Source organism: Argiope bruennichi, chromosome 7 (assembly GCF_947563725.1).
Source record: "Argiope bruennichi chromosome 7, qqArgBrue1.1, whole genome shotgun sequence".
Classification (NCBI taxonomy): domain Eukaryota; kingdom Metazoa; phylum Arthropoda; class Arachnida; order Araneae; family Araneidae; genus Argiope; species Argiope bruennichi.
In genome coordinates this window covers 71,732,573-71,747,540 of record NC_079157.1, presented here as the reverse complement: position 1 = coordinate 71,747,540, position 14,968 = coordinate 71,732,573, and the positions used below count along the sequence as shown (strand labels likewise).

Genomic DNA, 14,968 nt, shown 5'->3' with positions numbered 1-14,968 from the left:
TGAAGGAAAAGTCTCGTAGGATTCTTTTGAGTTCAGCTCTCCGAAAAAGTTTCTGATCTAAATACTTTTATTTGCCATTATCCATCTGCTAGTCATTTCTCTTGAACAACCTTCTTAGTCTCATTATAGAATTTGAATACAAAAAATAGTGGAATCAAAATCCTCTGTACACTTTCTCTTAATACTGATATATGACTCGGAACCATGGGTTACAAAAGACTATTTACATTTTCATAAATGGATAAATCGAATCTTAAATGATGATAATTTTTGTATGAATTTGAATGACCAGGTTTGAGCTGTTTTGTATAACTCAATATTTACAGCTATTTTCAGGAATTTTAATTTTAATGTCAAGTTTTGGCCTATTTGTGAAGAATTTAACATAAAATCTCGACCAAATAATTCTTGCACCAACAAGCGCCACCCCTTCCCTCTTTGCACAAACAGGATCTTAAGAGGCGCATAAAAATCGAACCTTATTTACAGTGACTATCACAAATTGGCATTGTGGGGTGGGGTAGACGTCTGAAGTGTTCCAATCCCCGGTAAACAGTCTCCTCTCGTAGGCATTCAATTTATGCGGGAGTAGACATTAAAGTTTACAACAAGAACACCATAGGGAGAGACCAAGCAGCCACCCCACAAAGAAAATCCGGGGGAGAGAGAAGAGAAACAAAGAGAAGAAGAAAACTCTCTCTTTTCCTGGTAATGGCCCGGACCCTAATCACGCTGGAGGATTTCGATCCGGGCGAATCCGGCATTACAATATTCGATTTCGTCACGCTAGGCTATCAGGCGAGTGCCCCGAACGACCGTATTACCAGGACGCAGGCCTCCCTTGAATGTCGGGTTTGGACTTGACAAATTCTTCTATTTGCAGGTTCGTGGTAATTAGTGGTCTGGTGTGGCGGTCCCAGAGGACCTATATCCCGATCCCCGGCTTTACCCGGAGCAGATTGAATTCCAAACAGTTTGGAGGGGAACTCATCCGTTAAAAAGACTGCTTGCGCGACGCTGCTTCGGGGCCCGGCCCACGTACAAAATAGGACTGATGGAAATACCGATACACGTCGCTGTTATTCCTTCTTTATGCTGTTCCGATTCCTCTGTTATTTAAAAGGGGGACGGCGCCATTTGCTTTAATTGCTATTTTAACGATAAGTGCTTTCCAAAGAATGGATGCGTGTTTGCTGTTTTTGGGAACAACGCGTCTTGATCCCGAAAAGTTTTCTTGCAGTTTGGACTGGTGAGGTTACAACTATTGGAGGTTAATGATAAGAAAAATGCTACCCCCCATTAATAGCTTGTTAAATTTTGCGTACAAAGAGCTATTTATTCACTGAATTAGATCAATCGACCATAAGCTGAAACAACAGTAAACTTGTTTGAAGGAAATTATTTCTTAGTTAATATCTAGAAATTCGTTCAGGTCTATGCTTTCTGATAACGAAAATAAATGGGGTGAGACGTTCAAGAACAGAACATTGAACATTTATTATTTACATTGCTTTCACAGTAAAACAAATTCTTTCAGTGCAGTCATTTTATTTACGAATTTACATTACTTTGCCTCATGGTTTTTCAATTCATTTTTCGTATCAGTAATTATTTTTATGGTTTTTTTTTGGTTATAACTGAAAAAGTAATGTCCTTAAAAATAGTATTAAATTATAAAAGTTTCTTCCAACTCGCCATAAATTCTCGTGTAAGATTTATGATTAATATGAGTCCTACCGAATAGATCAATGGAAATTGAGATGGGAATAAATACAAAGCGAAAGCAGCTCATTTTCATGATTCTGGTGATTAAAGCAAATCAGTACCTTTTTTTGTTGTTATTTTGGCTTAATTTATAGCTAAAAATTAGAGCTCAAAAACTTATAAACCTTTCTGAAAATATGGAGCTAAAGTGAAATATTTTTGAAAAATTCGTAAAATTTAAAAAGAAACTTTCGTTACAATGAATGTATTGATGCATGTTTAGCTAGCGGAATTTCATATGTTAAAATATAGTTAGTAAGAAATGAATGTAATTTCTCTTGCTTTTTAATACGATATTACAAACATAATATGACTTAAAATACGAATACAACAGAAGTGTTTTTGAATGTTCTCGTACCTTACCTTAAAAAATCTTAGAATCTCTGTAGAAATTTTAATTGAATTTTGTATTTTCTTGCATTCTTAAAAAAATCATAAAAATGTTTATGTAATTTAATATTTTTCATAATTTTTGCTACAAAAATTTATTTTATTGATGGCAAAAGGATATATTTTAGCCAAATCCAATAATTTCTATGCTTAGGAATTGTTATACTTTTTATACATTGAAAATGACGTTTTTAGAATGAAGTTTCATAATTTTGGCACACAATTTTTCTTGAAAGTTAGATAAATATTCAGATTATTGCAAATTATGAAAAATTATCGAGTCTGTATTTCAAGCTTGTTTAATAACATTTATGAATTTTTGTCTAATTTTTCAGTAAATTGAAGCAAAATTCAAACTTATTCAAATTAAATTCAATTCATCAAATTCAAAAATATAAGAAGAGTTATAATATCAGAATAAAAAAGAATTTCCAATTTCTTATTTTCTCTCTTTATGTTATCGGATTGCTTTCTAAGGTCAGGTTATTTTGCAGAATTTTTGATATCAAAGGTATTTTTTATTTGCCAAAAATAACGCATCTTGTTTATTATCATGCTTTTTGTAGTTATAAAATGAAAGAATACAATCTTCATTTACATATTTTTGAAAGCACGAAAATTATTATTTTGATTTCAGTTGAAATATAAAGAAACTCTATAAAAAGTATTTTAAATGCATCACGAAATTTCCACATTTTTTTATTAGAACGTCGAAAATCAACTGTTTCATCTCCCCTTACTGGCATGCGAATTTTAACAACTCTCATCTAAGTTCCTCTCCTCTGCCTGTTCCATAACTATTTCGGTGCATTATCGAAACTTCAGCTCGGAGATTATTTCGATACTAATCAATCATCACTATTTGGCTGCCGGACATATTTACGGCTTAAAAAAGAAGTGCTTGTTTTAAATATTGTTGCAAATGCGTATCCTTACTTGATTGATGATCATTTAATAAACGTAGCGGGAAAAAATCAATTACCTTAATACGGCAAGACGATTGCAAGAAAGAAAATGTAGAAGCAGAAGGAGTTACTGTAGGAACCATAGATATTGGAGGAAGAATATTTGAGAAAATTCGAATAGAGTGTGGAACTTAATATTTAAATATTCTTTAAAGGATTGCCATAAGAAATGAAATACTCTTAAAACAATTATAACAGAAGATTTTTTTCCGTAACGCTGCTTTCTGAAGATTTTTCTGAGATCTGAAGATTTTTTAAGGTCAGTATAAAGAGTTTATACAAAACTGCTTCTCGCTAAATGCAAATAAATTTCTAGTCTGATAATTAAAAGAATTTGGTGTGCTATATTTATTTTCAAATACTTTCAAAATATAAAAGATGCTATATTTTACTATTTGCTATTTTTTATTAGATATTATATTTTTATATATAAAGATGTTACACTAACATCATATATATCTCTTAACATTGAATCCATTTTTGAAATAATTCTGTATTTATATCATATTTTTGTGATTATTTTTTAATTGTAATACCGAATCCAAGTGCTTTCTTTTAGTATTTTTTCTTCTATGCAAATTCTTTATTAAAGTTTTTACCTTACAAAATAAATTTACTAAAATTCATAATTTTCTAATCGATAGATTTTATTAAAAATTTTTCGTGTTTTTATTTTATTTTGGCATTCAAATACAATTACTTTGATTGTGAAAATTGATGCAGTATTTTGCAAAACTAAAAAAAAAATTAATCATTATATACTCCACTTTATTTTAAATTTTTTTAACTCCAATATTCATTTCCTCAAGATCTCTTCGGGCTTGGGAAAAAATTGAAATCATTTTTAAAAATAAATATATCTATTCCACGTGTTCAGATTAATCTGTTTGGCTTTGAGAAAAACCTCATTGTTTGCAATTTGGCCTCACATTTACAAGATAATATTTAATTTTTAAAAGGTTATTTGATTTTTTTATCCTAAAAATTGAAGTGATGATACTCTGATGCGATTTCATGATATTGATTAAAAAGGTAAAAGAAAAACCTTCATGTGTGACTTTTTTCTTATCTATTAAATGAGCAATGGCAGGTGAACTCTTATTTTTAATTGTTGAAAACAATCGGGAGAGACTTGTTCGTTGTCAATTCAAATTTCCTGAAGAATTTAACTGCAATGCCAGTTTCAGATTACTCTTCTACAGAAAATTTTACAAGAACTTTTACCGGAGAATTATTGCCAGAAATTTGTTTCAAGTTTTTTCCCTTAAATGTTATTTTTGTTAATAATTGAAGAATGCATGCGAGTTTCTCTCTCAATGTGTGTGTGTGTTGGTTCACTACTGGCTAGACCTTTTGTCCTAGAGTAAAAAATTTGGTACAAATATTCTTTAGAGGTAGAAGTGTGCACCTGGGTAGATTTTTTTGTGTGTGAAATTTTACTTTATGAAAATTAAAAGAAATTTTGGCGTTTCTGCTGCGAAAATTTCTAAAAATATTACAACACAAAAAGGATTTTCAAATCATTTTAAAATTCTAAATATTACCTTTTCACTGATACCAATTTTTCCGCATATATGTTTTTCTTATAATAATTAAAATATATTTAAAGCTTATTTTACAATAATATATTTTATTGTTAGCAATTTAAAGTGAAATCCTATCTTAAATCGTTTTTATCGTTGTTTTAATGTTCCACCGGGGATATTTCTTTTCAGTTGCTGAAGATTAAGATACGGAAATTTGACCTATTTTTTTTCACGTCGAGCAAATTTCGTTTAAAGGAATGCTTTCGATAAATTTTTTGAACTTATAATTAAGATCTAATTTCAGAATCAAGCAATGGTGAAATTTTTTTTGAACTGCTTTGATTTTTAGTTATTACTGCTCTTTCATATGTTTTAAATGGACATATAAATATATTGACAGATAATTAAAAGAATGACAATGAACAAAATGGTGAAAGACATTCTCAACAACGTAAATTATATATTTATCTAAATGTAAAATTTAAAAAAAATATTTTGTTGAGCAAGCCATTAAGAATTGGTTGTATAAATGTAATTGAAACTTTTAGCCTCCAATAATGAACGAACCAAAAGGTTGTCAGTTATCACCAAATCTTTAAAGAAAGTTTTATTATTTTCTTGCTTTGAAATATTCATTTTGTCAAGAATTTATCTTTTAAGCCAAAGAAATAGTTCCCATGTCATTAAGAAAGAATCACCATTCTCTTAATGATAGATGGTCAATCAAACGAATATAAATTAAAATCCCGACCTTTGACAATCAACTTCTGATTTTAGATAAATAGAAAAGCAACATATTTGCGAGATTATAACAATCTTCCATTTAATGGAATTTCCCTTTTTTGAGAAAAGGAATGGAATATTTAGAAAGCTAATTTTGTTGGAAACAACATACTATGTATCTAAATAAAAAAAAAAACATAAAATTATTCTCCTATCGCCAATGAAGTAGTTAAAAATAACTGTGCACTCAATTCCAAGAATACATCTTTCATATACAAACAAGGCATTGTTTCATTTATAATCAACATTTAGATAATCTGGAGGTATGATTCATTAAATAAAAAAATATATTTTATGAACAATTCAGGTAAAGACTTATATCCGAATCCTTTCTGAGTACCAAACAATAAGCTGGGCAATTCTTTTATGAGTATCTTCCTACTTCACAGCAGCAACAACAACAATAAGGAACATAACAAAGAACTGCATTTACAATGGCCATGACATTTCTCTCGTAAATTTTAAGGATGTGCGATGGACTTGTGGTAAGACTCCGGTGTTGGCATCGAGGTTCGAAACTGATATTCCACTAAACATTCCTCCTGCATTCGGACTTGGTGGACGTTAAGTTTGACGTTCTAAGCCAAACGTCCTTTCCTTGAAGAAGAAGTTTGGAGTGGAGAGTACCCACTCAGTTTTGTCTTCCCTATTTGAGCGGAAGCAAAATTACGAGAACAGTCCCAAAATAGCCCTGATGTTGCTTCTAAATGGAACATTAATATAACTAAACTCAAATTTAAGTTGCGTCATCCTTTTTAAAAGATCTCATCTGAAGCAATTAGCTATCATAAAAGTAACATTATATTAAAATAAGTTTTATACTTGTTGTTTTCAAAATTTACACTGAAAAACTGCAAGAAGGAAAAGAACCGCTAACAAGATTTTCTCGAGTATAAGAGAGTAAAGATGGTGGAGAAATGCCTTTAACTGATACATTTAAATAGTTGAATTTTAATGTAATATGTAAGTCGACAGAAACTCAACAACATTGCTTTTATAATTATCATTATAAGTTTAAAAATTTTTTTTTTTCTTTTCATAAAGAAATAAGCTTTGTTGTCAATTAATTATTCAATTACCAGGATTGATTATGGTCTTAGTTAATCAAAATAATTGGGGTTTTAATGTGTGCTTGAATTGCATATATTCCTACATATCTTTTTTTTTTTTTTGAAACTTACATTCCCAGTTGCTGGAATGTTTACTTGCTTCCTTAAACCTTATGTTATATTTGTTAAGAAAAAAGAAATTTTCTTTCAAGAGTCACAAAAAAGAGTCCAAATTAAAAGAGAATGCAGTTGTATAATTAATTAGAAGCTAATTATCTTTCGAACGAAAATCTGGTTTTGCAATTAAAAAGGATATATTTGTCTTCAAGATTTTGCAAAAATAAATCTTTTCATGTTTTTTAAAAGCTAGAATTCTTTTAAAGACTTTCTAGCTTAATTATAAGTTTCATTATTTAATTAATTTTTACTGATAAAACTGAATGCAGAAAGTAGTAGTATTCTAGTATTTTTTTTGCCCTAATTCTGTTTGAAAATGAAACATTTCAGATGACTATTTAGTACAATGTGAGGAAAAAAAGCTTTGAAAAAGATATAAAGCATAATTATTAGGTATGCAAAAAGTCCCAGGAAAGCAATAAGAAAAATTTATTTGGCAGTGCTTTTCAAATTCCGTGAAAGAAAATAGTTATAGTGTTTTAGCTTAAAGTATGTGAATACATATCTCTGTTCTAAGAAGTCAACTATATATATATCAATATTCTGATGTTTACAGTATTTAGATTCACTTAAAATAATCACTTTTCAGAAATCTGGAGAATGCCTATTAGTCCTTCTTCTTGATAAATTCAGAGAAATTGATCTGGTAGAAAATGTGATCCCAATTGAGTGAGGGGAACATATAACTCATAAGCTAGGGGCTAGGAAAAATTCATTTTCTCTACTTGGAACCAATCGTCGCTTGGCCATTGGTCTATTATGTGAAAAGGCAAAAGGGTTCAGTCTCCTCTAGTAACTAAAGAAAAAGAAAGTAAAGAAAGAAGAAGAAAAAAAAAAAGAAGTCCTGTCGGTGCCGTCGCCTTTTCTTTCTTTCTTTCTTTTTTCTTTCTAGGCTATTTCTTTTTTCTTTCCTTACTTCAGTGCAGGCTAGAGTTGCAGTAGCACCTAATGGCAAATCCGATAGTGGCGAACAGGGGGCTTTGGGCTTGCAACAGGTGGTTTTTCCTCAGTGTTTTCATCAAAAAAGATTAATCTAAGGAGATTAATGTTTGCGGCGATTTGGGTGTAAAAAAGTGTGGAGTAGGGATAGGGGTGAAGTGAAGTGAGAGAAGCCAAGTCTAACGGTGGTGAAATTGTAGGTGAAGGGAAAAGGAATAGTTTTTTTGACTGTAATCCCTATTATGTAAACAGAAAACATGACTTCGAATAGAAAATTGTTTGGAAATGATCCTATTCCAAATTAGAATAGCAAACCATAGCGCCATTTTGCATAACCATACGCATTTACAGATCAAATAATAAGTCTTAAATTTCTCATACGCACATGCATAGTTAAAGCAGAAACTCCAAAATCACAAATATAAACGGTGAGAAAATCAGCTTTTAGGATACAATGAGTTAATGAATTTGGAATGAAATTTCATGCTGCAATAACGCTACATAGGCGCTTACATAAATTGGCAGAAACATGCGCAATAATTGCCTACGAGAAATGTTTTAGACAAGTGATTTTTGAGCGTAAAAAAATAGAAATCCCAATATTCAAATTAAGTACTGACCGAGGAATTATTCTCTTAGAGGGGCATGTCACATATGGGGATAATAAACTTACTGTACATTGGTTGGTTTTTAACGCCCAGGTGGGTACAGAATCGGTGTGGAATCAGTTAAACCCTACCAATGTCAGGATGTGTTTGCTACAGGAGAGTTTATACCGTGACCGGTGATGTCCCTTAGGATTTAACCGTGGTTCCCGCTTATGTTTTCTTGACGTACCGGTTATTCATTTTTTTTTCAGTGTACCGCGGGTCGTTACATTTTTAATTCTAAACTTAAGTATTTAATTACTTATTGCAATAAGTCACTGCAAGTGTAATAAAAATTAGATTTCTAGCAATAAAAATTAATATATTCTGATATATGTGAAATCCTTATTTATAAGATTGATTGTGATAAACATTGTCAAGCTGAATATTTTCCGGAACAGATTTTTATTCATTACAGGAATAAAATGAAAAGTGGACGGTTTTAAAAAAAAAAAAAAGATGAAAAACAATATTATTGACGAGCATCGAATTTTGAATTTTCAGTACATTACGAACATTACGACGAGCAACAATACTATAATTCCGGTGCCTCTTTGTATTCTTAACTCTTAATTGTTGTGTTGCTTATCTGAGTTAAAATAGGTCAAATCTTATCTCAAGATATGTTGTATTTTTTACTGACTTCACTACAGCTAAATGCTTTAAAATCAATAATATACTAAAAATTATAAACATTTTTGAGTGCCTTGAAGTTCTTATTCTCCCACATAAGTTCCTTTTTATTTCTAAAGTAAATTTAAAAAATCTTGATCCCTCAATAAGATAAATAAATTTAGAAAGTATTTTCATTTTATTATGACTTTTAATAACTAATTCTATTTAAAAATTTTACATCGATAACAATATATTTATTCTTTTCAATTTTTATAAAAGGGTATTTATGCTTTATTAGGTAATGTTTATAAAAACTGTTTCCTGCTTTTCATCTTTAAATTTATGGTGAATAAAAACATAAAAATATTAAAAGGCGAATACAGAGAAAAACTATGCTTTATGAATAGCTGATATTTTACTTTTACATATTTTATGGATAATATTTCGCTTAATCTTGTGGATTTATACTACAGGGTGGTTATAATTAAATTTCCCCTATAAACAGCATCCTACAACGGAAACGAGTGAACAGGTTGCAACGAAATTTGGTATATAGACTACATAGGAGATACGCTCACGAAATTTCGAAAAAAAAAATTTAGTTGTAATTTAGTCAATGTCCACCAGAGGGCACCTTTTACGGAAAAACGTTAAATTTAACACAATAAACGACCAAAGCACAATATAGAAATAATATTGACAATTTAGAACAAAAATTATGAATAATAAAATGAAAAAAATCTGGAAATGCTAGAAACTCCATAACGCTCCATGTGCGAAGCATCACAACTGATCAGTAACGATCTGCTGTTGAACACACTGTCCATCGACATGGAATTTTGCAGATGAATGAGAGTGTCCACATGGAGCACCTTTCCCTACATCGTCCTGGACATGCTTAAAAATTGCTCCTCTTGTGCAATTTCTTCCTAATTTGTTCTTTTTTCTGCTAACTGAACTTTTTTTTTTCCTTCAAAAACAGCGAACTGTTATTTCCCCCCCTTACCTTTACTTAATGTGGTTCGGTGACATGGTGATCAGAAACTAGACAATAAATGTTAATATTGTTTCTATATTCCGTTTTGGTCGTTTATTGTGTTTAGTTTAATGTTTTTCCGGAGAAAACGCCATCTGGTGGACATTTTGGAACCAAATATTTTTTTTTTCGAAATTCCGTGATCACATCTCGTGTATTGTCTATATACCAAATTTCGTCGCAATCCTTTCACCCGTTTGCGTTGTAGGATGCTGTTTATAGGGGAAGTTCAATTATAAGCACCCTGTATATAACATCACAATGTTTTATTATAATTACATAGCTAAAAATATAAAGGTATTCATATGACATGATTATAATCACTTTTCTAAATTAGCTATAAAACTAATTATAAGGAAGTATAAATACAATTCTTAAGACTATGTAGCTAAATATCTATGCATTGATTAATGTGCCAATTTAATTAAAAGTTATACTTACTTTAAAAAAATGTAAACATAAGATTGAAATTATACTATTGCTGTTCTTGGCCGATATAGAGTAATTTGAGAATACACTCAACTTAAAAGCTGACATATGAATCTCTAAAATAAATTACTCATAAAAGAATCAGAATTCATTAACAAAAGATAAAAAAAATAATCTCTTTCACTGAATGTAAGTGAAAGAGATCATATAAAAATAATTTTGAAAAAGGAAAAAATGAAGGGTGATGTTTATACGTTAAATATTCTAACAGATCTTACATAGAAATTACTTCTAATATTTAATACATATTATTATGAGAAAATAATTACCAAATATTTCATATTAATTAAAAGTACCAAGCCCCATACTATTTTATACCTCGTAATATTTTCTGTTTATTAAAAGCGCTTTTCGCAAAAACGTTTTCAATTTTTTTTTGTCTTGATTAGTAATAACAGTGTCTTGGTTTCCTTGATTTATAAAGCTTCATTAATATATAGTATATATATAAAGCTTTTTTAATATATATAAAGTTATCAAAATTCTTACAATATAAAATATTGATAAAAAGGAATACATTTTCTAAAAATTAGTTGATAATTAATTTGATAAGAAAGGAGAGAAAGATTAATTTATGAAAAGATCAAACAAAAAAAAAAAGCAAATTAATAAGAAAAAGAATTTAACAAAAATAGAATGATAGAGTAGAGGATAGAATGTTCTAAATAACTGCAGATGGTAATGAATTGGTTCTACAGTTGTTTCTAATTTATGCTATTATTGTTAATTTTAAGAAATTGAGTATATATATTAGCTGTAATAAATAGCGATAGAATATTCGTTTCTCTATTTTTATTGTATTAAAACAGAATCCGATTACATCTATTTAATAGATTTCTTGCATCTAATACTTTTTAATATGCTTTGTATAATACTGCAATCAATGAAATTCTCAATGCAACAATGTATATATATCTTACTGAAAGATTTTTTAATTTTTTTAGCGCTAAAACACTTAAAAGGACTTTTTTTATATTGAATCTGTTTTCTTCAAACTGAAAATAAATCCCTATTTTTAGAATAAATTCTTAAACAATTAGCCCATCTTATTTTAGAATATGATTATAATGATGATATTTTCCTGTAATGCTGTTTGCTTAAACTTTTATAATAAATATCTAATTATTAGTTATAATTTTTCCTTTAAAATTGAAGCTATTACTAATATTCGAAGAGTTATTTGATTTTGTAAAATACCGATTCATTAATTTGTTTAAAGATGCTTCTCATGATCAGTTAAGAGTGAAGATCATTATTACATCAGTCAAAGATGACGAAATAAATCATTATTTATTTGTTTAATATGTAAAAGGGATAAAAAAAACCATGATGTTTATAATGAAGATCTTGACAGATCAGAAATTATTTATGATATTAATGTATAAAATAATATTATGCATAAAGATTACCTAATCTTTCCTCAAATAATATTTATGCCTTATTGCTGATTGCTTAAAATGTCTTTCAGATGTAATCCGTTAAAATTCTTGTATTAGTTTTTTTAATTTTTAAATTCTAAATGTGATATGATATTTCATAATTTCAAAAGAAGAATATAAGATTCCACTGTCCTTTACCACTGATTAATGCTTGCATATAAAGAGAAATTTCATCACTTACAGCATCACATTTTATCACAAAACAAAATCACTGAAGTCCAGACATGGATTAAGAGCATTACAAAATAAATTTTCACTACAATTCTATTTACAATTTTCGTTTCTTTTTTAACAAAAAGGGAGATGCAGATAATGAAGGGTTGAGAAAAGCGAGCAGGCAAAGCATTAATGGGAGGCAAAACAGGCAAAGAAAAAGAGATAAAAAGAAAAGAGAGAAAGGAGAGAGAGAGAGAAAAGTCAGAAGAGACTCACTGTCGGAAGAGCCCTCTTCGCTGGTGATTGCGGCCTGGCCCTGCTCTCTGGTTTTCATTGCGCATCTGATACTCTGCAATGAGACAAGAGAGCAAGTCTCAGTGCCAAATTAGCAACACATATACAACACACACAAGCACAATTCTAATCAATTAATTAATTAATTCACAAATTAAAATCTGATTCTAATCACAGCTGTCAACAGTGGAAGTTATAGAAAGAGTTTCGAAACTACAAAAATCAACTTCCAATGCTTTATAAATTTGGACATGCTAAGAAATATTAAAGAGAAAGTATAAAGATCATTATATCAGAATTGTACTTTGGGTCATAAAATATAGATAAAATAGATATAACTAGGTATATATATATGTATAATTATATACTATATAAACATCTAAATATAATATAAAAAGCAAAAGTTGTGTTTAGCTGATTTTTCTTGTGTAGGAAAGTTTTCTCCAGTGAAATACGTTTTGTGGAATGAAGAATAAGACGCCATATCTTCAAAACAATTGCATCTATTACGTATGTGGAATTTTCAAATACTACTTTCATTGCGTTATCCTTTAATTTAAGAATTTGTGTTAATTATTTCAGAAAAGATTGCATTCGAACAATATCAATTCGAAATACAATACAATTTCTAAATTTCTACATTCCATAATCTTTTAGTCTTTAGTAATAGTTTTAAATTCAAGGGGAAAACCCAAAAGATTCATTAAAATTTTTGGATTTTTTAAATTCAAATTTAAAAAAAAATTTCAAATCATAGTAAGAATTCTATGTGTAAATTTGAAGAAATGAATTATCTTGCTGCTAATATGAACAACTAAGTCTTAATTTATTGAACTCATCCTTTAAAAAATGTTGCATTATAATTGCTTCAATATACCAAGATACAGTGCATTCATTACCTGTATTTCACTGGAACAAACCTTCATTGTAAAGTGCATATAAGTGCTGTTAGTAAAATGTGTTTTGTGAAATAAAATAAGATGTTATATAAAAATTCTACTTTTCCTTATTTCATTTTCTTCATTTTTCTGTAGATTTGAAGTTGTACGTCGGTCTGAAATTCAGTTATTAAACAGTTCATAGAAAAAAAAAAAACAGAAGTAGCTCACCTAGAAAGCTGGAAGATAAAATATGGTATGAAATATATTTTTTGATTGTTTTAAATATAATTTTTTGAGAAATCGCTCGGTTGTTTCTTGTAATGTTTTTAATACCTTAAAGCGAATTCGTTTTGGTTTCAGCATTTCATGTTCATTTTTAAAAACTATCATTTTGATATATATTATTTTACAGTATTATGTTTTCTGAAAATTCTATGTTAATTGTGGTTCATAAAATTTCTTTTTCTTTAGTTAAAAATTAATTAAACATACCGTAATAAACTTGTATAATTCTTTAGACAGTTTTATAAACTATGAAATATGATATAAATTACGATAAGAAGATTAAACATAATACGATGCAATTAAAAGCACGAGACAGTTATCAAATGTAACTGTGAGTAATATATATACGAAATGTAAATGCCGTTTTAAAATAACAATTTTTTTTGTTTTAAAATAATAAGTAGTATCATTCTTATTTTCAGAAATCTGTATTAGAATTAAAGCACGTCTCAGATATCAATGTAAGGCAATTAGTACTTTCTTACGTCTAAGGAATAATTGGTTGATAGAAATGATGTCTATTGCTGATTGTTAAAATAGGTTGTTTTATGAAGGAAATTCTGCAGTGATTTTCAGACAAATCAAATAATGCAAATTTCAGATTTTGTCATGATATCTTTAATTTTTATATGAAAATGGCCATCAAAATAATAACTTCTCATTTCACTTTAAATAAAAATGCATTAATATGAAAATATTAAATATAATACAAATAAGAAAACGACTGGCTAAAAAAAACGAATTTAAATCGTCTGCAAAAAAATATGCCATAGGTAGAGAATAATTCTATTTTATAGCAATTTTTACTCATATTACTTTTTAATTTTGAGTCATTGTGATATTTTTGAAGGCAGATATAGTGTTCAGGTTACTATTGCGTATTTCGAATTTATCATATTTAAGTAACGAAGGCAAATTATTAACAATTTCAACATTTGCTTTTTTTTTTTTAAATCCATAAATAGAATTCAACATTTCGTTAAATTAAAGAAATTCATTTTATGTTGCGTAGTTCCATATATCATTCTATACAATATTTTAGCAAATTATTCCAATTATTTAACGTGTTATTAAGGGTATAACGTATTGTTTGATGGCTAATTCGAAGCAAGATATTGTAAAATTTTTATCATAGCATTTATATATATATTATTCATTTTCATATACACTTTTTTCTAGCAAAATAGAGCATTCACAATAAATTAAACTTGTTTTAATATATATATTTTATTTTCCTTCTAAGCTTGGCAATCACACTCAATAGATTTAATATCTTCGTATTATACGATAATATTTTAAAATGCAGATATTGGTGTTTGGCAGTTTAAATTATAATGATTCAAAAAAGAAATCTCTTTATTGAAAATTTAGCTTAGTATCGTTTATAATTATCTGTGGAAAATTCATAAGTGAGACATCAAATTAAAACAGACTCAAATCAGCGGATTGTTTTGGGATAAAACCATTTTTAGATTCTTACCAGAAAACAGAATGTCCGTTCCGGTTATAAGCTTTAGACGGCGAGATATCGAC

The 14,968-nt window shown here is 28.8% G+C and overlaps 1 protein-coding gene across 4 annotated transcripts in view; it reads right to left on the bottom strand.

Moving 5' to 3' along the window:
• The window catches only part of LOC129976065 (homeobox protein onecut-like), a 303,229-nt gene that overhangs the window by 58,745 nt on the left and 229,516 nt on the right, over positions 1-14,968 (bottom strand). For 2 of the 4 annotated variants that reach the window (XM_056089431.1, XM_056089432.1), the window contains one exon: positions 12,252-12,324. The exons of the other annotated variants lie outside the window; for them this stretch is intronic. In XM_056089431.1, the coding sequence (XP_055945406.1) occupies positions 12,252-12,324 (73 nt within the window). The remainder of the gene's footprint in view (positions 1-12,251; positions 12,325-14,968) is intronic. 4 annotated transcript variants of the gene reach the window in all.